Below are 26109 nucleotides of genomic sequence, written 5' to 3' on the forward strand. Positions count from 1 at the left end.
CCTGATGCAATCTCTAAGATCAGCTTTACCTTCCGATGGGTTTACATACCAACAAACAAACATTCAGCTGAGTCAGCTGAAAATGTTTATGTTTGACAATTGTTTAATGACACCAAATTATATAGTTGTAGCGTCTTCCAATATCATAGACCTCATCATATACATAGGGATTTAAAGCACTTATGAGGGCTGTTAGATTAAAAATGTAATGTATGAGGTATACATTTTTATTCGACAGGACTCCGTCAATGGGCAGTGAGTGCATGCACAGATTAAAGTCAAAGCCCCTAAACACTAGACAGTCCTGGCACATTTAGAGGAAGGGCTGTTGCATTTCTAGTGTACGACCGCTATGGTACTCTCATACCCTAGATTATCCACCAGCTACTCTTTGCTAAATAGGTTACAACTTGGCCCATATAGCTTTGTGTCTTATTCATTAAGACATTTGGACTCTATAAGCATATTAGACATGTTCAAAACAATGGGTTGGTTGCTCTTGATCTTGAAGTCTTACTGGGGGTGGTCAAATATGTGGTAATGCTAATAATAGTAATGATAGCTTTTAAGTATACTCACTATTTGAAGGTGCTTTCCCAGAACCTCTCCAATTGAATGTGAACACTAAAAACTGTCCATGGGAGACCAAGATGACTGAGAGTTGCTGTTGAGTCTACTATATCATAAACCACTTCAATGTAGCCTATTTAAGGATTTGATCATGCATTTATTTTAATTTAGGTGTCAATGTTTCATTTGTCAAATCTAAAGTATATTTTATTAAATAGGTGTAATATCTATATTCAGTGGTTCAATCCTTTTTGCTTGTTCTACTTGGAGCTTGTTATAGTTTAAGTAAGGTACTAGGCTATGCGTCCCATTGAAGTACTTTTATTTAGCTGTTCTGGCAATGAGTAGAGAAAGCTACTTTAAGTAGTCTCAAAGAGAGCATTTAAAAGGGATTGCTAAGGCCTTTACAGCCAATGCAGAGACATTGGTATCTTAAATAACCACTGCCTAATTTGGCATAGAAAGCTGTAGGGGATTTCAATTTGTTGGCATTTGTTCATTCGGTCTGTCATCTTTCTAAGGATTGCGAAAAAAGTTGTGATATCATTTCATGGTTATTTAATTATGTTGGTTGTCCTGCTTACTTCTTATATATTGTTGAATAGGTAACACTAAAATACATGGTACAATTGTCTTTGAAATATAGCGCAATTTGAATGAAATGAAAAGAAGAACTTTCGAGTCTCAGACAGAATAAAAGTTGAAAAGATCAATATTAGTTAATAAAATAGAAGTTAGGCCTAGATTTTAATATTTGTTTCCATTGGCACCTTTAAAAAATATAAGCCTGTTATCAATACATTTGGGCTGCTGTTCCTCTCTTTCTCCAGTCATTCAGCGACATGTCTGAGAGTGTTTCATTTGTGTGCGATGCGGTAAAATCAAATGCCCTCCACCGTGGGCAGTTCTGTGAAGCCCAACTTGGCCTGGATCCTGTGGTTGAGGATAGAGGACATCGCGTCTCCCATCGCTCCTCAAAGTGTTGTCTCCTCAGCGTGGGCACGGACACCAACAGTAAACTCTGATCACTTTCTGATGTATAATGAAAGACCCAACCAGCACCCTGTTCCTCTACAAAGAAACAACACAATATAAACACTGGGACCCCTGCCCCCCTCCCCTCCTCTGATTCAGATGGAATTTGAACACTATGTGATTTTTAAGAAATACGTATTGGAGAGTTTTAGGAAATAGTGGGGGGGTGTTATCCCCATGGCTGTGACCCACGCCACGATACCTTTTTTCGTAGTTTACCATGTTGACGATTATATAAGACAATTGACCACGTTTAAGACTCCCAAAAAGCGGTTCTGGGTTCACTGGCTTTTTAAGGGGAGTTCACTGCGTCTTCTACACACCGCGGTTTTCCAATTTGCGCTGTTGATTCAGATCACAGTCGTCGGCCATTGGAACCCACTGAGCTGACTTTGCACCTCCAGCCCTACAGGAAGCTGGGGGTTGTGTGACATCCTATCGGCCCAGCAGCCCTTGTCACACCTCTCCAGGCCGACCTGGAAGTCGAACCTTCCTATTCTGACCTCCATAAACACTCAAAACTATTGTGTTATTTGAGTCAATCCGGTGTCCACCAGCTTCTTCACATGCTTCACACTTTTTCAATTCATTGGTAAGATATAACCAATTATTATCCGACAAAAAACAACGCAGATAGAAAAAAACAACAACGATATTGAATAGTACAAAAATCCACAACAACAACAGATACATTTAGATCCAAATGTCTTCCACTCCACCATGGCTTCTACCCTTCCACCCCCCCTCCATTCTCTACTATTTTATACTTGCCTTCCATACCGTCTACACACTTTCTATATGCACTTCCCACAACAACGGCAGCAGTTACAAAAACAGCTCCGAGCAATAGAGAGACAGAGAGCAGGGAATAATAGGATAGCAGCATCTGGAGAGACTTGTGGTAGTGGTGGTGGTGGCGGATGTGCCCTGCTGGCTCAGAGATAGTAGCGCGGCTACAAAGGACGACACAGCGAAGGGGAAACAAGCTCTGTGATTTGCGCAAGGCTGGCTGTAGAAGCTGTTTGAAAGAGCGTGGCTCTTACGGCTTCTGTCTCTGTACCCCGTGCTGAAGACAGGACATTTGAACACATCTCGCAGGCTCGCTCGGTCTCATTGTTCGGAGAGGACGTGATGAGGCCATTGTTGCTTTTGAAAGCATTTATTTTCTTGCTTTCCTTCCGACTCTTCTTCATAATCTCTCCGGTCTGTGGTCGTCTACTTCCATCAGATTTTTTTTATAATCATCACCTGCGTGTGCAGCTTTGTTCAAACTCGTGTATGTCACGCTGTATTGGAGCAGGTGGTAAACCGCAGGTGTACTGCACACCTTTTAGTTGGAATCACCACCTGCGTGTTTCCTGTCTAAGTGACTTTGTGGAGCCAGCAACATATTCACTGTAGTCCGTGCCACACATGCATTTATACAGCCATACATGTTTCAGGGCTGATTAGTTTTGTTGTTGGTGGAATTCAGAATAACAAATGGGTGATCTTTGTCGAGAAATTCATTAAACTGTAAAATAAGTATCATAGATAATTCCTGCAAAATCCTTACAGTGAATATGGTCTTAATATGCTTTTAATGTGAAATTCATTTTATACTATAATTTGAGTATGTAGCCAACCTCACAACTTCAGTTCAATACAATGAATTATATTATTCAATGACTAAAATGAGTTATTCTTCCATATATTATTCTATTATTCATCTATTCTATGCTACATCTCGTCAATGAGTATACTCATGCTGAATGTTGAACCTCAAGTTCTTCAAATGCATCAAGCCTTCTAAACATGGCTCACTGTTACATGTGATCACAGTTCCATTAAATGGTTGGCAAATAACTGTAGACCGAACACTTTTTTAGATTGCTTTTCCATGCCAACCGTGGTTACAACTGCATGACATCAGCTCAATTCTGAAACTGTCAGACTGTAAAATGTGTTCGGGGAGTGTACACACTTTGTACACACTGCATGCATTTGCATGTGCAAGTAGGTCACGTCATCTAAAAACGTGCATGTTGAGGGGGGGGGGGGGGTGCCTGAACAACACAGCAAGCGTGTCATTCTACAACATATCCATTTGCAGGCCGGGTACGCTGCTGCCGTGAACAACACCGTTTCATTCGATTCCCTTCATCTCTCCACACCCCCTATTGTTTGGCTGTCACAGAGCCGTGTGTAGAAGCAGGACGTACCACTTCATGGGAAGGCATCGCGGAGGCGGTGGGAGCGGTGTGCCAGGGTTGCAGATGCTAATAAATGAATAAAAGAACCCCCCCACCCCCACCCCCTGGATGGATACGGCGTGGATGGGCCGGTGATGGCGCGTGCTGAGAATAGAGACCGAAGTCAAAGGAAGTTCAAACGATGTGCTGTCCTGTCCCCGAGACGGCCATCTTGTTACTAGTGGCTTCCTTGCAACACGTTAAACCCTCCTTTGACTTCCCCAGCCTCTTGTTTTGTGTTTTTCTCTTTCATCTCCCACTGCTCTTACATCTCTCTGTTTTCACCATGGAAGCTCGTCTTGGCGCTAACGGAGTGGGGGTCGGTGCCTCGGGCGATATTAGTCTTTGTGTATCCATACTGCTATCTGTAGGTGCTGCTATCTGCCCTGTCGTCACGCATCACAGATATAATGTTTGTGCCACTTGTGAAGACTTTCTATTTTTCCCCTCCTGTCCCCTCCTGTAAGAGTACGCATTTGTCGAGAGGTACTGGTGAGACTTTGTATACCGCCATGTTTTGTCCCATAGTGGCGTTTAATGAAATGGATTCCAGTTCAGTTTCGGGGTTCACATTAAAAAGCCAGTAACAACCAAACCCAAAGCTGACTTACTTATCCAGAGGGACATGCAACATTTAATACGTATAAACGGCGATGTCAACCATGCAAGTATTGCACACGCGTATAGAAACACATATAGCTGCGTCAAGCATACCCCGACACTCAGCTAGTAGGAGCTAAGCCGACCTGAATAGTGACTGCAGAACCTCAAACTATCGTCAAAATTAATCTCAAAGCTCATCTCTGCTGGGAACAACTCATCTTCAGAGTTTTGTACTTTTCTATCGCAGCAATAACACCATAACTTAGTTAGTTACTTTGTTACCATGTTTTGTTGCATATTGGCGTCAAATAAAATAATTCAAGTTTAGTTTTGGAATGCTTCTTGACATACAATAATGATTTGATCGAGTTTAGAGCGCCTGAATGTTGAGACTATTATGTTATATTGGCGACTTACCTGACAGTATTATGTAGCTAAACCTCATTTTTCTGTTTCTTTTCTTTGTAGATCAGAGAGAAAACAATCAGGTCGATTTTACCCTTATGTTACTCTACTAATATTTGATGCCATGTGGCTCCGATAAGCACCATAATACATAGTTATGTACAGTCTATTGAGTAGGAGTCTGTATTTATTAACCCTTGATGTTGTAGACTTCCATTGTTGTCCAGAAACTCAATCAAGCTAGATGCGCCGCAGCCATCCCTGTTGCTTTGGAGAGCACAATCCATCTGTCAGCAGCATCCATTCAACCAAACATCATAGCTTTCTCTAAAACACCTTTGTTGCTGTTCCTTAAAACATTTATGTGTGAAACACATTTAACTTTTTCTGTATGAAGTCATACAGACTTCTGGTACAAAATATTGATGGATGCTAAGACCAAAGAAATATTTTGTTTGTTTCACTGTGTAAAAGTGTGAGTTACCTGGATGGTGGAATGACCTACCTAGCTCCATAGTGTTTGTGAATTGTTCTGCCCGCCTTATTTCTAGGCCCTTTACTACATTTAGAGCCTTTGGCAGATGGCCCTGAAGCGCCTGACAACCAAAAACAATGCCGACTTACTTAACCAAAGGGACTTTATGTACAGCACAGTCAACCATGCAAGTATTACAGTATATAGACACATATACAGCTGAGTCAATCGTGCAATTAATATGCACACATGTACGGCAGAGTCAACAATTACACACAGACATGCATATATATAAAGGACGGAGTCAACCATGCAAGACAACAGCCATCGTATGCGTTAGGTGTCTTGCTCAGGGACACCCCGGCAATCAGCTAGGAGGAGGCGGGAATCGACCTAGCAACCTGCCGGTTGTATGTAAACCCGCTCTACCTCCTGAGCTAACCTGACATGAATTTGTGTCTGTAGAACCTCTAACTGTCTATCAATGTATTTCAAACTATCAAAAGTAATCTCAAGGCCCATCTGGGCTTGGAACATCTCATCTTCAGACTTTTGTACTTTGTTATAGAACTAGTAACAACATAAGTTACTTTGTTAAGTACTCCAACACCTATGCTCTAATAAAACACACAGTCAACTTTGTTTCTCATTTCTATTTTCCTCTGCACTCGTTCAGCTTCTGTACGTCACAATGGATAAAAGCATCTGCTAATGACTAAGCGTCAACATAATGAAAATGATGTGCCTCTGTGGTGAAATGTCCTGTATACACACTCATCAGTCCTCCCTTCTGCTCTCTTCTAGAAGAAACCACATATGATGCCTCTGGCTCCTCCTCATTCCCCAGCAGCCCCACGGTCCCGGGGGGTCCTGCTCCCCCATTGGCCAACATCCCTTCCTCAATCGGCCACTCGGATGCGGAGGCCACGTCTCAAGGGGGAGGGCTGAGAGGCCATCCTGCGTACTCCTCCTTTATAACGTTTCTGGCGGAAACGGCCAAACATCCGCTGAACCTGGTCCAGAGCAGAACATCGCCGACCATCACCCGGGACAGGAACCTCACCAGCCAGCGGCCTTCGGAGGACCCGGACCAGGCCTCGGGCACCTCTTCCTCGTCCATCTTCGGCTCAGGTCTGGCTCCCAGCATTCCCCACATGCAGCACGCAGCGCCTCGCACTGTGCCACCTCTGACACCCGTGTCATTCATGTTGCAATCGGCATCGTCGTCATCATCATCATCTTCTTTATCATTCTTGGCATCTTCATCATCAACATCACCATTATCGACATCATCATCAACGACATCATCATCATCATCATCATCATCAACGACGTCATCATCATCATCATCAACAGCATCACCACAAAAAGAGAACACAGAATCTCACGCTGTTTTGTTGACACCAGCATCCGTCATCTCTTTAATTGCTCGAGGAAAAATTGTTACTTCTTTGTTCACATCGCTGTTCACATTATCATCATCATCATCATCATTATCCTTCTTGGCATCTTCATCATCTGCATCACCATTATCAACATCATCATCACCAACGTCCTCATCATCATCATCATCATCATCATCATCATTCTTGGCATCTTCATCAACAACATTACCATTATCAACATCATTATCACCATCTTCATCATCTACATCCTCATTAAAAACCTCCTCAATGACATCAGCATCCTCCTCTTCATCAGCTGCGTTCAGCGTGTCTAGCATGATGTCATCCTCTGGCCCTTCATCGTCCAGCTCCCCATCATCCCTCCAACAGAGCGCTACGTCCCATACGTTGCCGGGGGCAACCCCCACATCCCAGGTGTCCTCCACGCAGGGAGCCGAGAGGGTCGCACCTGTGACCACGTCGCTGTTCAAACTGTTATCAACAACATCACAGTTATCTTCTCCATCCTCCTTGTTGTTCTCATCAGCTTCATCAGCATTAGCATCCTCATTGTTATCAGCATCATCTTCATCATCTTCATCATCATCATCCTCCTCCTCATCATCATCATCATCAACAAAAACAGCATCAACAACAGCATCATCATCATCATCATCATCATCAACAGCATCATCACTAAAGCGAAACACAGCCTTATTGACACCGACATCTTTCGTATCCTCGTCGGATGAAGCCAAAAGTATCATATCCTCGTCCCCATCACTGTTCACATCTTCATCATCATCTCCATCATCATTTTCAGCATCATCATCACTATCATTCTTGGCATCTTCATCACCAACATTGCCATTATCAACATCATCATCAAGATTACCATTATCAACATCCTCATTAAAAACCTCCTCAATGACATCAGCATCCTCCTCTTCATCAGCTGCGTTCAGCGTGTCTAGCATGATGTCATCCTCTGGCCCTTCATCGTCCAGCTCCCCATCGCCCCTCCAACAGAGCGCTACGTCCCATACGTTGCCGGGGGCAACCCCCACATCCCTAATGTCCTCCACGCAGGGAGCCGAGAGGGTCGCACCTGTGACCACGTCGCTGTTCAAACTGTTATCAACAACATCACAATTATCTTCTCCATCCTCCTTGTTGTTCTCATCAGCTTCATCAGCATCAGCATCCTCATTGTTATCAGCATCATCTTCATCATCTTCATCATCGTCATCCTCCTCTTCATCATCTTCCTCAACACCATCATCATCATCAACAGAATCTTCATCATCATCCTCCTCCTCATCATCATCATCATCAACAGCATCAACACAAAAAAAGAACACAGAATCTCACGCTGTTTTATTGACACCAGCATCCGTCATCTCTTTAATTGCTCGAGGAAAAAGTGTCACTTCTTTGTTCACATCACTGTTCACATTATCATCATCATCATCATCATCATCATCAAAATCCTCATCAGCATACCCATCATCATCGTCATCATCATCATCATCTTCATCATCATCATCATCAACAGCCTCATCACTAAAGCGAAACACAGCCTTATTGACACCGACATCCTTCGTATCCTCGTCGGATGAAGCCAAAAGTATCATATCCTCGTCCCCATCACTGTTCACATCTTCATCATCATCTCCATCATCCTTTTCAGCATCATCATCATCATCACTATCATTCTTGGCATCTTCATCACCAACATTGCCATTATCAACATCATCATCAAGATTACCATTATCAACATCCTCATTAAAAACCTCCTCAATGACATCAGCATCCTCCTCTTCATCAGCTGCGTTCAGCGTGTCTAGCATGATGTCATCCTCTGGCCCTTCATCGTCCAGCTCCCCATCGTCCCTCCAACAGAGCGCCGTGGCCCACGCGTTGCCGGGGGCAACCCCCACATCCCAGGTGTCCTCCACGCAGGGAACCGAGAGGGTCGCACCTGTGACCACGTCGCTGTTCAAACTGTTATCAACCACATCACAATTATCTTCTCCATCCTCCTTGTTGTTCTCATCAGCTTCATCAGCATCAGCGTCGACATTGTTACCATCATCATCATCTTCTTCACCATCGTCATCACCGCCATCATCATTTTTCTCATCAGCTTTATCAACATTATCGACACAATCATCCGCATTGTTATCATCATCATCCTCTTCGTCATCTTCAGCATCATCATCATCATCATCATTAAAGCGAAACACAGCCTTAGTGACACCGACGTCCTTCATATCCATATCCTCATTATTGTCCTCATCAGCTTCATCAACATCAGAATCGACATTGCTACCATCATCTTCATCATCATCATCATCCTCATCAACAGTATCCCCACCAAAAAAGAGCGCAGAATCTCACGCTGTTTTAGGGACACCGACATCCGTCATCTCTTTAATTGTTCGAGGAAAAAGTGTCACTTCTTTGTCCAAATCACTGTTCACATCATCTTCATCACCTCCATCCTCATCTTCACCGACACTATCACCAGCATTAAGATTATCATCATCAACATCATCTTCATTATCCTTCTTGGCATCTTCATCATCAACATTACCATTATCGACATCCGTCATCTCTTTAATTGTTAAAGGTAAAAGTGTCCCTTCTTCGACCTCATCACTGTTCACATTTTTATCATCATCATCATCATCATCATCATCATCATCATCATCATCATTATCATCATCAACAACAAAAACAGCGTCATCGCTAAAGCAAAACACAACCTTAGTGACACCAACATCCTTCATATCCTCGTCACCATCACTGTTCACATCATCATCATCACCAATGCCATCTTCATCATCAACATTACCATTATCAACATCATCATCAATGAGGTCATCATTATCATCATCCTCTTCATCATCATCATCATCATTGCCACAAAAAGAGAACACAGAATCTCACGCTGTTTTAGTGACACCGACATCCATCATCTCTTTAATTGCTCAAGGAAAAAGTGTCACTTCTTTCTCCACATCACTGTTCACCTTTTTATCATTATCATCAAAATCCCCATCAGCATCACCATCATCATCATCATCATCATCATCATCATCATCATCATCATCATCATCATCATCATCATCATCATCATCAACAACAGCATCATCACTAAGGCAACACACAGCCTTAGTGACTCCGACATCCTTCATATCCTCGTCAACTTCACTGTTCAGATCATCATCAACTTCATCTTCATCTTCACCAACACCATCTTCATCATCATCATCGCCACAATCACTATCATCATCATTAACAAAGTCACCATCATCACCAACGCCGTCACCATCATTATCATCATCAGACTCATCAGACTCATCATCATCACCAACACCATCATCATCATCATCATCATCATCATCATCATCATCATCATCATCATCATCATCATCATCATCATCATCATCATCAGCATCAACTGTGTTCAATTTGTCATACATGATGTCGTCCTCAAGCCCTTCAAGCTATTTGTCATCACAACCGTCACCAAAACCCTCAATTATTTCCAAATTATCATCCTCTGAAATCTCTCCAGCCTCCCCTCCAAGCCAATGGATTCTGCCATATCCTGTCCCACAGTCAGAGCCATCATTAGCAACAGCAGGGTCCACTCACGTGACAGCAATCCCAATATCCTCCCAATCCAACACAAGTTTCCTTTTTGATTTACAAACACGTTCTGAGCGATTGTTCAGTGTAGTGTCTCCATTATCGATCCTGATTCATCAAACCGTGTTCAATCCAGCTTCTTCCAGAACTCAAAACCGCAAAGAAGAGGCAACACATACAGTATACTTACCATCCGATACATCTCATCGCTTGACCAGATCACGCATCATTTCGACTCTAAGCCGTAACCTTAGCCACAGTGCTGAACCCGAACTCAAAAATACACCGGCGCATACCTCAGATCCAATGTATTTTCCATCAAGTCAAGGACAGCTTCCTGGAGTATTTTCCACCGAACTCACAGAAACGCTGAAAGGTATGATCAGGGTCTTGCCTGTTAATAAGGGAAGAAGCACGGCCGCAGTTTCCACTTATGATCAAAAACCTCTACCAGATCAAAAGCCGCACAGAGCTTTCCCAAAGCTCCCTGCAACGCAGTCTGAGAGCCATTGGGTTTCAAGACACATCCCCATGCAAAGGCTAACAGGAACACCATATAAGGTTGAGGAAGATAAGAAATGGTCTGGGAGCCACGTTAAGAATCCTACCATGACACCACCAATATCATCAAGAATCTCGGAAACGTTCGTTGCATTTCCACATCGGACCCCTTGGACCGAGGCAGATAACTCACCTGTCTCTGACACAGCAATCACTAAGCAAACCTCTCCACACCTTGGCAACGGGTCTTCAGAGCATGCATCTCCCCCTGGTGATTTAGCGACAGGTCCCGGCCCCCGCGGAGCTCCTGTCTTTGTTATGAATAGTGGCCGGCCAAGCACTGCAGAAGCTGAGCTCATCGCTGTTTCCTCCCTCACTAGTTTGCATCCGTTGCAACAGACGTGGACTGAGGCCAAAGCCATGCGTTCTACGGCTGTTCCAGTAAAAACCTTCTCCGTGTCAGCATCGCGTAACTCACTACACTTGACACCTGTATACAATTTAGTCACACAGACAGGATCTCACAGGGATGAAACCCAAGGGAAGGGATTGATATCACTCAGTGTGGTCTTTGCAAAAGGAACTTATTCAAAATCAGAATCATTTGGTCCACAAATACAAAGCCTTAACAACATATCAGCCCATGATCAAAGCCAGAATTTGTATCAATCACGCATGATCACAATGGACACACTGTTTCAAACAAGGTCACTTTTTAGTCCCACCAGCAGGCCTTTCACAAGTTCTCTGTCAACTCTGGCCCAGCTTCAAACTAAAACGGCGGAAATTTCAGTACGGGCCAAACACACACAAGAAGCAGACCAGCATTTATTTCAGCCGTCACAGGGCAATGTTCAATTCATTTCAGGTAACACCCCAGCATCACCGGACTCCTTTTCTCATATTAGGACTGTAGATACCCACCCGGTGAGCAAAAGCCAGATTAGAACTTCTTTATCCAACGTACACAAAGCTTCTGATAAAGTCACGCAGGCCGACAGCAGATTTTCATCACTGGATTTAACACATTTGACCTCATTCAGTAACTGGAAAGCCTCGAGAATAGCTTCTAGTAGCTCTGCCAGCCAATCCCCCGCCAATAAAGCAGCTTCACAGACAACCCCCTCCGAGGCTATCTCAGGGCATCTCTCTAATAAAAATGAAGTCACACTCATGAATCGGCGTGAAAGGTCTCCGGGGTCAGGAATCATCGGAACACTGCGGTCTGATCATCAGTCACCGGCCCCCCCCGCCTATCCTGGGAGTGATACATCACTTTTTTATTTAGACAGAGAAAACCCGACCTCATCCCCCAAAGATAGACAACCTCGAGCAGATGGCACGATTTTCAGTCCCGGCGCCAGAATAACAAAACCACAGCCGGAATGGAAAAGCACCTCTCTTCGATTGCATCCAAGCAGTTCCTCAGGACTCGACAATCTTGTATCTAATGCCTTAGGTTCTCATGTGTCACCAGACGGATTAGCGTCTGTTCTTCATCCACAACGCGGCCTGTTGAAAGTTCCATCTTTGAATTCGACTGATGCGACTGTAGGCACAAGGAATCGTTCCCTGGCTCTCCTAAACGCGAGTGGACAAGGCGTTGAGGGTAATACATCAGAAACAGATCTAGATTATATACCAGGCCTCCCACCATGGGGTGGGCTGAATTTATCTCCCACGAATCACAGATCTCCCACCCTATCTACTCAGGGAACATCAATAGTTCATTTGACTCCCACTCCTCAAAGTGACAACAAAGAGAAAAGTTCAGGAGTCTACCACATGCAATTGAATCATAACAGCGATAACTTGCCGACAGAGCTTCCCAACTCTGAATTCCCCACTAAAATAAAACATACTCATCCCCTGCCTTCAGTCACTAATACTAGCACTGCTGATAACTTGTTGGATTCATTAACATCCAAAGCAGTTGCTGGAGAATCAGTACATTCATCATCTTCCTCATCATCATCCTCATCATCATCGGCATCACCTTCATCCTCATCGTCACTATCATCACCCTCATCATCGTCGCACCTGCCACCATTTCCTCCTCCATCTTCCCTGTCCTCAGAGACCGCCGCACTGACCCTAAGTAAAACGACTACATCCCCACAAACTTCCACCACGTACATGACTCACCGTGGTTTGCTTTCCGCAGCATCACCGCCGCCATCGTCTCTGACTGCATTGCCATCAGGTCTCATCAAGTCAGCCACCATGACGCCCACGCCGCCTGTCATTCCCGCCCGGTTCTCCGCGGCGCCTCCGTCCTCACCAATCCCTCCCACTTTCGTCACTGCAGAAACGTACGGGACGAGGCAGCTCACCACGGGAACATCCAGAAAGCCGGGTCTCGCCTCCCCTAAGGACAACCAGCCCGGTGGGACACCGGCCGGCGCCGTGGCTCCGTCCGCGGAGTCTGTCGAGGCAGCATCTCAGGTATCACCGCTGACCGCCCTGCAGGACGTCGCCACGGCGACCGCCTCCCAACGGCCCGGCACCGCAACAAGAACAGCCGGCACCGCTACGTCTTCCACTGCGCGACCTACCACTACCCCTCATCCACCCACCACCACCACCACTACCACCACCACCACCACAACTACCACTACCACCTCCACCATCGCCACTACTACTGCTTCTACCACCACTGCCTCCGTGCCACCCTTCTCAGCCACCACGCGAAGAACTGTGGCCACCATGACACCGAGGGCTCCGTTCACCCGGAGGAACTTCACCCCCCACATCCCGAGGAGCGCCCCCCCCAGGGCGCCCAGCACCTACTCCCCCTTCACCACCCTGAGCTCCACCAGCACCGCCGCCGCCACCACCACCACAGAGGCCCCGCCCCAGCAGTGCAATATCACAGAGAAGATGTGGGTGAAAACAGGTGAATCCATTTGTCTTTCTGTCTTCGTTCTCGCTTTTTTAATTCTTGCGCCGTTGCCCAGCATCATATTTAGACATTCTAAAGATACAGCGGTCTTTGCCTAACTCGGTTGTCGCCTCTTCGTGTCTCTATGTCTTCTCTCTGCTTCTCTCTCTCTCTCTCTCTCTCTCATTCTCAGTTGTGTCCATCTATGTGAGAAGGAACCGTCTTGACAGCATCCAGCGACAGAACCTTCGACGCGGGCTGAGCCAGGGCCTGCGAAAAGCTCTGAACGATAGCATGGCCCAAGCTCAGGTCTCACCCTTACTTCCCTTACCCATGAACTCTGCTTTGGTGCGGGGCAAAACAATTAAGCAATGGTGAAAATTTTATGTTTTGTCAATCAAACCACTAATCAAGGTATTTTGTTATTCTTTCTTCACCAATGCCGGGATTTTTTAACTTTCGTAATAACTATGATCATAGCTCCATTATTAGTAGCAATCCAACTGAGGGCTTCCAACGTCCCCAGAGATAGGAACAATGAATAGCATTAAATTACTTTTTTCATCAGAACCGACATTACAGGCGGATTGTGGTTGATGAATGATATTCAAGCCATATCGTTTCACACAATGTATTGAAATGATCACACACTTTGGCCGAGGACTTTCATGTAGGTTATGCCAGGCAGGGGGCGAGGAGGACTGATATAGAAATGAGGTTGACTTCCTGGGTCCCAGATGACAGGTGGGGAGATGTTACACATTTGCAGAGGCGCATCAGGGTGTAGACCATGTCAAACCAAACTCTAGCACCATCGACGGTCCCATGTATATTAAAGGCGACAGTTACTTTAAAAATGTGACACAATCAATTCCGTCCGTCTCCATCATGCAGAGACACTGCACACAGAGCGTATTCATCAGAGATGTCATAACAATGCTCACACACACACACACACACACACACCAGCTTCGTTCTAATAAAATACGTTGGGGAAAAACGCTTTCTCAGCGTTCTCCTATAGCCACGCTGCTGCGGGAAAACACAAGCATGGCTAACACAATTACAATGCTCTGTGTGTGGATTAACTATTCATAAGAGCAACCATGGATCCCCGCTGTGCCAAAATCATTCTCTGTCCAATAAGCTTCTAATGCACCCGTCCACAGCGAACCTTTGGATCAGAAACACATCTTGGCTGGCGAATCCGGGATGAAATGGAGTCAATGAGAGGCGGAAATATGTGCCAGTGTGTGTGTGTGTATGTGTGTGCTTGTGTTAGGTGATTGATATGTGTATATGCGTGCATGCGCATGTACACATACGTGCATGCTTGTTAGGTGAGGGAAGTGATGTGTTATGTGTGATGCTTGTGTGTGTTTGTGTGTGCGTGCACTTGTGTGTATTCTATGTATAGGGGTTTATGTGAGGGTAGGGAAGTGATTTGCTATGTGTGATGTGTGGTGTTTGTGTGTGCGTGCCTTTGTGTGTGTGTGTGTCTGTGTGTGTTCTGTGACTGATAGAAGGACGGGAATATGGGGACGTTAAATTAACTGGTACTTACTCAGATGTACTGGCCGTGCCCTTCTTAATAGCTTGAATTTAATTTGGATGCAAAAACAAGCGCTAGATCTCAGTTGAAGGGCACAGGGATATGATTACTGGGCACATAAAACAGATTCTCTCACAGTCTCCTCGCAATGCTACTTGTCTTGGTATGCGAACATTTTAATTTCGAGAGAGGACATTTATATTTAATTTTTGTGTGTGTGTGTGTGTGCGTGTACGTGTATGTGTTTGTGTGACTGTGTTTTTGCCTGTGTGTGTTTGTGTATGGATGGGTTTGTGTTGGTATGCGTGTGTGTGGTTGTCTATATGTACGTGTTTGTGTGTTTGTTTTTTTATGAGGGGTGTATCAGATTGTTGTTTGGGAACTTCATTAGATTATCCTATGGCAGGAGAGAGAGAGAGAGAGAGAGAGAGAGAGAGAGAGAGAGAGAGAGAGAGAGAGAGAGAGAGAGAGAGAGAGAGAGAGAGAGAGAGAGAGAGAGAGAGAGAGAGAGAGAGAGAGAGAGAGAGAGAGAGAGCCACAGAGAGCAGAGGAGGAAGAGCCAGAGAGAGAGAGCGCAGGAGAGGGAGACACAGAGAGTGAAAGCGGAAGAGAGATAAGAAAGAGAGAGGAGAGAGGGATCGAGGAAGAGAGACGATAGGGGAAGAGAGACATGAAATAAGAACCGAACACTGTGACCTGTACGGTATGCGGTGGACGGCGAGAGGAGCGACTGAGCCGTGTTGAATGAATCCCAAGGCGATCTCTTCACACTACTGAGACACAACAGAGAGTGGGCGTGCTTCCACGTTTGGACCTCAGTGAAAGACAATCCATTGATGAGGGCTTCTCACAGGCCCAGGCTTGTGAGGAAGTAGCGATACCCTCCTCTCAGTGGCTCATAACAAGGTGGGATTGTGTGTGTGAGCGTGCCGCTGACGTTCCGATGCCAGCACCTCTCCCTACGAAGACTGAGGCCTCTCAATGTTGTCAGGCTCCCTCACCATCTGTATCTCATGAGGACAGGCTCTTGGAGTTTTAACCGTGCACTCATGGACACATGCCCACACAGACAAACAAACACACACATGCCTGTGGACAAACACACACACACACACACACACACACACACACACACACACACACACACACACACACACACACACACACACACACACACACACACACACACAGGCCTGTGGTTAAACACTCAAACACACACACACACACACACACACACACAAACAAACACACATGCCGGAGGACAACCACACACACACACACACACACACACACAAACACACACACACACGCGCGTGCAAGCGCACACACACACACACACACACACACACACACACACACACACACACGCACACATACCTGTGGACACACAAACACGCCTGTAGACAAACACACAAACACACACAAACACATGCCGGCGGAAAACCACACACACACAAACACACACACACGTACTCATGCTCACACACACACACACACACACACACACACACACACACACACACACACACACACACACACACACACACACACACACACACACACACACACACAAACACGCCTGTGGACAAACACACATGCCTGTGGACAAACACACACAGACCCCCCTACACACACACACGCCCGTATCCCTATGCCCAAATACCATAGTTCAAGTGGTTGGTTTTGCATTCAAATGATATCCAAGCTATTAACACTAAATACCAGCTTTTATAGCATCATCATACCACACTCCCTCTATCATTCACATAACAGATAAACACACAAACACACACGCACACACACTCGCATACAAAGAATAAACACTCACACGCACGTATGCATGCACACACATACACACACTCTTACAAATGTGGACAAAATGCTTACAATTATGTGTCTGTGGAATAAAACAAACAAAAACACACAAACACACTCCAATCCATGAGCACACAATAGATCTAGTGCTTGCTTTTGCATTAAAATGTAATCCAAGCTATGAACGCAAACAATCTGTTAATATAGCATCCATGTACTACAGCCCCTCTGTCAGTCGCCGAACAAGCACACACATGCACGTACGAGTGCACGCACGTAAGCACGCATGCACGCACGCACGTTGGCACGCACGCACGCATGCACGCATGCACAGATACACACACTCTAATCCCTATGCAAACATAATCACACATACATTGCAACTCTGCGGCAGTATGCCTCTCACTATGGTGCTGTCACAGTTTGGGAAAGCATTTAGAGAGCAGCTCTCCATTTTGTAGATGTGTCTCTCTCTCTCTCTCTCTCTCTCTCTCTCTCTCTCTCTCTCTCTCTCTCTCTCTCTCTCTCTCTCTCTCCCCCCCCCCCCCCTCTCTCTCTCTCCTCTCTCTCTCTCTCTCTCTCTCTCCTCTCTCTCTCTCTCTCTCTCTCTCTCTCTTTCAGTCTCTCAGTCCCTCTCTCTCTCTCTCTCTCTCTCTCTCTCTCCCACATATGCGCACACAGACACACACACACACACACGCACACTTAACCAGTTGGCAGAGGTCATTTGTGAAATACATTATGGAAAGTACAAGATTGTCTTTGAGAATGAGAATGCAGTCTCTGGGAATCAATAAATTACAATTGGTCCAAACCTGTCCAGCTCCTAACCATTCATCTCTCTCTCACTCACTCTCACTCTCTCTCTCTCTCTCTCTCTCTCTCTCTCTCTCTCTCTCTCTCTCTCTCTCTCTCTCTCTCTCTCTCTCTCTCTCTCTCTCTCTCTTGCTGTCTTTCTGCGGCTATCTCTCTCTTGGTCTCCAACCCCCTCTCTCTTCATCTAATATAATTTGCAGATAGTGCAGTGTTATGTTTGTGGTCTGACTGTATTAATAGGTTTCCACAGTAGCAAGCAGTAATCGTATTCATTATTTTCATTCACGAGGCAACTCATTCACGAAGCAAACAAATATTTTAGCTAAATGAGAGTCTGAATTAAATAAAAGGCTGTGTTGACTGACCCAGAACTGTCCGTGCTGTAGAGCTATGTGTGTGCCTTGTACAATTGGTCCATACCATAGGCACTACTAGCCAACCATCCTCCATTTTTATCTGCCCTATGCATCCAGTCCTGGTGTCATTGTGTAGACAGGCAGATCATTACCATATATGATTGATGGCCTATGCCTATTGATCCAACTAGAATAGTCTCTCTCTCTCTCTCTCTCTCTCTCTCTCTCTCTCTCTCTCTCTCTCTCTCTCTCTCTCTCTCTCTCTCTCTCTCTCTCTCTCTATTACTCACTCTCTCACCCTCTCTCTCACTCCCTCTATATCCCTCTCTCTCCCTCCCTCTCTCTCTTTATTTCTCCTTCGCTCTTTTTATCTACTTCCCTCTCTCTCTCCTTCGCTTGCTCTCTCTCTTTCGCTCCCTCTCTCTCACTCTCTCCTTACCTCTCTTTCTCCCTCTCTCTCTCCATCCTTCGCTCTCTCTCTTTCGCGCCCTCTCTCTCTCTCTCTCGCTCTCTCTCTCTCTCTCTCTCTCTCTCTCTCTCTCTCTCTCTCTCTCTCTCTCTCTCTCTCTCTCTCTCTCTCTCTCTCTCTCTCTCTCTCTCACTCCCTCTCTGACTGGGTCTCTCTACCAATCAGGTGGAGACTGTGTTCGGCTCTCCCAACATGACGGTGGCCTACCATGTCACCGGGGAGGGCGCGGTGTACACACCGGCCGCCGTGCTGGAGGGCCTGGGCTCCTACGGCCGTGATAGGCTGATTGCCGACCTGCGTCAGTACCTCCCCATGGTGACGGCCCTGCCCATCCCCACCGCTTTGTGGAGGCCGACTTCAGCCAGTGGCTTCCAGCTCCAAACGGGTCAGTGAAGACAGGAGACCGGTCGAGATGAATGGGAAGGGACAATACCAGGGACCTGCACGCTAGCTGTGTTAAGGCCTGGTTGTAATTAATTATTCCATGAGCAGGCAATGTCTTGGTATGCTCACAGGGGCAGGAAACCTTGGTTTGTTATCCCCCGAAAACGGAGAGAAAGAAAAAACCTTTGCACAATACACATGCAAACAAAACATAAAAAACGCATTCTACCTGGCTGGCTGGAAGCTATGTGTGTCTATCCTCTCAGAAGCGTCGAAGGGAACAGATGCCGTATGCTTCCCAGCCAGCAACAAAGCAATAACAAACCCCAACACCACAGGCCGGCGGTTGAACAGTGATATGCTTTGCCTTTCCAGTGCTGCGGTTCGTGGGCGCGGGGGATAATCCTCGCTCCTGCCGCTTCTCTCAGATGATGGAACAGAGGCTGGAGAACGCCTTCTCTGAAGCCCAGGCCAAGCACCTGGGGAGCCACAGCAAGCTCTCTGTTCAGGTACCCTAACCCCCCCCCCCCCCAAACACCTTGTAGAGTTTACATGAGTCAACTGTTGCCCATTTATTCTCCGTTCAACCCCTTCTTGGGAGTTGAGTGTGAACTGTGCTTCTTGGCGGTCTGCCAGGTAAAGGCTAAAACACGCTCCATAATTACCTGTATCACCCCCCTCCTTTTACAGTACTTGTTATTTTTTATAATTTATCCGCTCCCCCATTTTTTAATGATCTCCCACTTGCATCCTTGGGTCTAATTGGACTGTTTTACATTAAAATAAATTTGTATCAAACGGTCAAAGCAAGTGAACCATTAAAACACAAATGATGTTCAATCATTTTGTGTCTTAGTGAGTTGGTTTCAGGTCGATATTCATGACCCTGGTTGCTCTTTATTGTAGGGCTTCTTGATTTATTTCAAAGTGAGTAATCTCGTTATTCATTGATACAGTTTCAAATACCTTTGATTGCCTTTCATGGTGGCCTCTTGCCTTTGCTGTTCAGCCATTTAAACAAAATGTTAATTTCTGTCTGCATTATGCCTGTCCGCCTTCACCAACTTCAACTCAACACTTTTGTGCACATCCAGGAATTCCACTTCCTTTGGTAGCTTCTCCTTGCAAATTGTAGGCCTTCAGCTTGGGGGACAGCATGCAATTGAACTGAACTTGGTGCCCACGAATTCCCGTTGCTGTAGTGATTAGAAGCTCATGCGAATAAGTGTGGCAGTGCTTTACCATCTTTAGGTTTTACATTCATTTAATACAGCGTATTCTTTATCTGGATTCCCCTGCCGCAATTGTCATCTTAATTGTTATCTTATCCCTTTCTTTCCTACCATTATATAAAGCCAGTTTATTTTTGTCAAATGATCACTACCTTAGTAAATCAAAGATACTTCCAGAAATCTAAGATGGGAATAGATATGTATTATTTTAGTTCCACCCTGGTTCATCTATTATTCATTTGGTTCCACCATGGTTCCTTCTAGATTCATACTCCTTTGGTTCCACCCGCGTTCCTTCTAGATATGTATCATTCTGATTCCTCCCTGGTTCTTTCTAGATTCATACTCCTTTGGTTCTGCCCTGGTCCCTTCTAGATTCATATTCCTTTGTTTCCACCCTGGTTCTTTCTAGTTATGTTTTCCTTTGGTTCGGCCCTGGTTCATTTTAGACAAGTATTCCTTTGGTTCCCCCCTTCTTCTATCTACACCTCCATGTTATCCGATGGAGATGTGTGTTCCTGGTAGATCCACGTGGTTCCTCACCCCCTCTGTCTCCGTCCAGATGCTGAGGGTCTCCCCGGTGTCCCGGACCCCCGCTGTGTCCCTGGTCTACAGCGTGAGGAATGGCTCCGTCTTCCTCAACGGCACCACCGCCTCCAGCCTGCTGGGTCGCCTCACGGCCGAGCTGGTGGGCTACTACCTGTTCTACCCCCCACTCGTCATCGCAGAGCGTGAGTCTTTCATCTATATGTATATGCATATATATTTATATATATATACATATACATTATATTTAAACCTGTATTGACCATTGGAGAGCACACGGCTGCTCTAGAGGGTGGTTTAGAGACAGCCTACATATAATACAGCCAACGATGAAGAATACCCAGTGAGTCCGTATTTGTTTTAATAGACTGATGAGTTCATCATTCATCATTGAGTGAGCAGTAGAATCATGAAAATTTGGTTTGATTTCCGAGGAATAGGCAAGTAAGGATGACTATATAATATTATAACTCAAACTCTAGCTCTTGTTCCAAAAGTGCCTAATATACATACAAAATCAACCATGAAATGCCTCCAATAATACGTAGGCTTCGACAATGACATATAATGTAATATTATGTACATTTATACAACAGTTGTTTCCGACAAAGTAATTTGATAGGACAAGAGGCATTCCATGAGTGCTGATAGAGTAAAACAGCACTGGGACTTTTAACTGTATGTTCGATGTAATGGAAAAAGTAGAGTGAACCGGTCATTATCACGAAAGTATCCCGACAGGGTAATACAGAACACAGACCCAGGCGGAGAAGTCTTGAATCACACTGAAGGGTTTTATTGCCTTTGCAAAAAAGAAAATCCATTCTGCTAGATTGTAAGGTTGGAAATAGCCTTCATAGCAATAGGCTCTGAGGTATAGCAGTGGTCTGCTGTTCAGAAATAACAGACTGCTAAACGCCCTAATTGACCACTCAGAATCGAGTATTCAACAAAGCAGTGGAATAATAATCGTTATCCATTCTAATCTACGATTTAAACCATTACATTAGATCGTTATTTTTGATTGTATCCAAACCGTTGCACTGCAAAGATATACATATTTTCCACAAATACATCATTTGAGTTGAATAATGAAATGAATGATGGTCAGGAGTGGGCAAAGGTTAGGGAAGAAGCCCAAAACGATAGAGCTGTTTGTTGTTCTGTTGATTCATCGGAATCAACAGAGGAACTGTGAACAGAGGAACAGACTCTTACTTCACTGGTTGCACAATAAATGAAAACATACAGATCAATTTACATGATAAGGAGAAGTTGCCCCGCGGCAACGTGTAGAACCACACAAAGTAGCAAGCAAGTACAGGAAAATGTTTATGCGTTGCTTGGCAATAGTCAAGTCCCAGTCCGGTTGGGGAACTATTTGTTTTGACTGAACCGAATAAATGATTTAATAAACAAGCAAATCATAATCTGTCGTTGCTTATTACTGTTAACAAATAAATGATTGCTTGTAGGACTATTGTAAAAAAGATCTTTGGAGAGAGAGAGGGAGGGAAAAAGGCACGAGCCTATGAACGAAGTTTAGCCATGCAGATTTTCAGTATAACAGCACGCCCTCATGGGCGATATTGGTTAAATAATTCAAGTATTCTAATATACTACTTATGCAAGGAAAAGTCTTAGAACAGTATCAGTGTGACTGGGTACTGGGCCACATGATACATTTTGGCATTGTGCATGTGAGTCGCACATAACGGACTTAGGGGGGCGTAGGGGGAACTGTGATCTGGAGAGACATCTGTAGTACTTCTTAATGGCTTTCTGAGGCAGTGGCCCCACAACCAAAATTCTTTGGGAGTCTCTGAAATGCAGATGATTTAGAGCAGTCCACAATTCTTGGGCTTCTCCTGTCAAGGAGATGATGTGGAGTAATTGTTGGGCTCAACCGTCCTGCTAAAAGCAATAGGTAGAAGTAGTAGTAGTGGTCCCCGTAGTAGTAGTCACATTATTCCAATATACAGTCTATTTTCTTCTCCAAACCAGGGAGTCACAAACGCAAACAAATCTCCCAGGAACCCACACAGGTCCTCCTAAATAATTGGACCTGTTCCATTTTTATCGTCCTTCTTCTACCGTGAACTTAAACTTGTTCTAGGGGAGTGGCATAGCTAAGCAGCTACGTACCGCAGCTTTAGCTCCAGCTGGTTGCAACCCAAGGACACATTAGCATTGGGGGGATGCTCCATGTCACCCTGGGCCCTCATAATGAAGGATGGCTCTGCTACTCACTAGCCCCCTAACCCCAACCCCCACCCCCGAGTGGATGTGTAGTAGTTATCTGGGTTCTACTGCACGCAGGCGGGATGGTGCAGCGATATGACTCGATGTCTCAAGGTCCCCAGTCGACCTGAAGGCGTGAATGAGCTATGGCGACTCACCCCTTAACTGCTCCTCTCAGCACCAGAATAGGATTGAGATTAACAAAAAGGGCAGCAGTAGTGAGCGGGACTACTGTTAAACGTCTTCCTTGTATACGTGAAGCCGAGAGCTCGAAAGACTGCTTGTCATTCCACATTAAATGTAAGTCAAGTGAAGTCAAATGTATTTGTGTGTCCCATCATCAGTTATGGTCCCAAGGGGATTAAGGTCGTAGCTCATGACAAGGTCACAGAGATCGTTCCGGAGAATAGTGTCAGGAAGCAAGGAGAGCGTTGCTCTTAGAGATAATACGTTGGGTCGTGTTGATCTTTCCATGCCGCTAGGAATATTTTGCACTTTTCTGACAACAATGTTCCCAGGGGCCCTGCCATATGTTGGCTGTTTTCCTGCTTCACAGCCTTTTATCATAGTAAAGCATAATGTGTGTGTGTGCATCTGTGTGCGTGTGTGAGTGTGTGTGCCTGTTTGCATGTGTGTGTTGGAGTAGGGTACTCGTATCACCCCAGGCCTTGTTTAAGTGGAGCTAAATTCCATTATCCCATACTTGTTCAATTGCTTGTGATGTGCACTTTACAAAGCTGTTCACCTTTTTCACATGCTTTCTCAAAATAAAGGGTCTGATTAGTTTGAGAGAATAGTGTGTGTGTTTGTGTTTGTATTTGTGTGTGTGTGTGTGTGTGTGTGTGTGTGTGTGTGTGCGTGTGCGTGTGCGTGTGTGTGTGTGTGTGTGTGTGTGTGTGTGTGTGTGTGTGTGTGTGTGTGTGTGTGTGTGTGTGTGTGTGTGTGCGTGTGTGTGTGTGCGTGTGTGTGTGTGCGCGTACATACGTCTGTTTGCTTACGTGCTTGTGTGTGCGCATGTTGATGTATTCTGGTTGTCAGACAATACTGACAACTTCAATACACATTGTATTTGTACTATCTCGACAAGGTCCTGATGAATAGTTTGTATCTTTTTCATCACAATTTATTCTGGAGAACATCAAGGCTGATGTGCAGCATTGTGTTCTCAATCTTAGTGGATGTTGAGCTGTTCCCCGAGCCCTCATTAAAACAGCTAGTGCTCGTGTCAAATCACATCACTGATTAGCATTCCACAAGATTATATCTATGGGGTTATATTAAAGCAGTTCTCCAGTGTCACTGTTAACATGCTGAAGATCCCTGTCCTCTATGTGTGAATGTCTTTATGTATGTAGGGACAATATATGTATCTGCTGTATCCATGTCTGTTTTTATGCATGTACCACAACAAATGACAATGCAAAAAAAATACATAACCCATTTATTTTTTATGTTTTTATTTATATTTCTTATTTCTCTGTTACTATATCTTTTATCCATATTGTTGCACTTAAAGATTATTAGATTAATTATGTTTACTCAAATGATTCTTTAAGCTTTTGTGTTATATCGTCAATATTGAATGCACTTGTAAATCGCTTTGGACAAAAGCTCCAGCTAAATAAATGTGTTTTGATGTAATGCTTCAATGAATGTCCATTTGGCGGCCTGTCTGTATGTCTACCTGTCTTTCTTTGTCTCCTCCTTTGGCCCGCCCGGTCTGCGTTACGCAAGCAGGGTTACATGCAGCGGTGAAGAGTTCAGGCATCAGGGCAGCTCATCACACATCCCTTTGTGCTTTTGCTTTCCAACAGACTGCTTGAATACCTCTGTCAACCCATTTTTTCACCTCTGTTCTCAAGGTCCATGAGGAACGTCTGAATGGAAGTCTTGAAAACAAAAAAGAAAGCTTACAAAGTCTGAATGTCAAAAGCGACCAGATATTACAAAACGGAGAACTTAGGAGCAACAAATTTGACTCTCAAATAATTGGCTGTATATTCAATAAATGATGTGATAAAGCAACACCAGATTCAAAATGCTAAAACATTTGGTTCATCTGCATGATACTACGGCATTGGAATGCTTATTATTGAGACTAAAACTCTGGATGTCTGGAGGATTCTAATTCATCCGTCTGTTGTTTTTGTACTGTCTTACAGCACTTGAATACCACAATCTAAACTCCTCCATCGCCACAAGAGACTTCTGGGTAATCACAGGTGAGATTGGATTAATATTATAAATGAACAGCAATGGAATTAAAGTGATTAAAGACTATTGAAAAAAAATCTAATTTGCAACAGTATTTACATCACCAACCCACAAGAGATGTATTTTACATCTATGGCAATCGTCTTTACGACGACTTTCTGATCGAATGACTCATTCGCCACGATCAATAGTGATCGACTCATTTTTGTAACTGGATTGAACCCAGCAGCAGCCTGAATGAGAATATTATCATTGGACTTGCTATCGACTGAATCTGGAAGATGTTAATCTTTCTTCCAAACAATTAGAGAGAGCCATTTAATGGGTATTGGAACTCATATTGTTGCTTTAACAGTTTATCTTACTTGTCACTCTGGCATTTATTGAAGCAGCTGTCAAGGCTACACATCATTAAGATCTACCCTAGTCATTCTTATAAGCGCAACATAGACCGAAACAATAACACAAATTGTATTTTTCATAAATTATAAGTTTAAGAGTAAGCCTTGCCCTATCTTCGACAATAGTGCACTATAGTGCCACCATAGTGGAGTTATGTGTTTGTGGGGAGAGAGAAGGGGGACTTTGCATGTCCCTGTTTCTTCCAATAGGAGTGGATGCCCCAACTTTCTGGTAATGAAGTGCTTCACCCGATTTAGTGAAGGACTGATTCAACAGTTGGCCAAATCGTACACGTTTGCACCTTAATCCCTCCCTCATCTTTCACTGATATACAAATGT

The 26109-nt window shown here is 44.6% G+C and overlaps 1 protein-coding gene across 1 annotated transcript in view; it reads left to right on the forward strand.

Moving 5' to 3' along the window:
* Window positions 1–1455: 1455 nt before the first annotated feature.
* Window positions 1456–26109, forward strand: part of kiaa1549lb (KIAA1549-like b) — a 45745-nt gene continuing 21091 nt past the window's right edge. The window contains exons 1-13 of the mRNA XM_056608061.1: window positions 1456–1565; window positions 6167–6450; window positions 7095–7276; window positions 7712–7915; window positions 8585–8884; window positions 9158–9314; window positions 13027–13639; window positions 13682–13758; window positions 13937–14052; window positions 18917–19136; window positions 19511–19644; window positions 20930–21098; window positions 25317–25376. Coding sequence (XP_056464036.1) covers window positions 1456–1565; window positions 6167–6450; window positions 7095–7276; window positions 7712–7915; window positions 8585–8884; window positions 9158–9314; window positions 13027–13639; window positions 13682–13758; window positions 13937–14052; window positions 18917–19136; window positions 19511–19644; window positions 20930–21098; window positions 25317–25376 — 2626 coding nt within the window. The remainder of the gene's footprint in view (window positions 1566–6166; window positions 6451–7094; window positions 7277–7711; window positions 7916–8584; window positions 8885–9157; window positions 9315–13026; window positions 13640–13681; window positions 13759–13936; window positions 14053–18916; window positions 19137–19510; window positions 19645–20929; window positions 21099–25316; window positions 25377–26109) is intronic.

This window comes from Gadus chalcogrammus, chromosome 14 (assembly GCF_026213295.1).
Source record: "Gadus chalcogrammus isolate NIFS_2021 chromosome 14, NIFS_Gcha_1.0, whole genome shotgun sequence".
NCBI classification, from domain to species: domain Eukaryota; kingdom Metazoa; phylum Chordata; class Actinopteri; order Gadiformes; family Gadidae; genus Gadus; species Gadus chalcogrammus.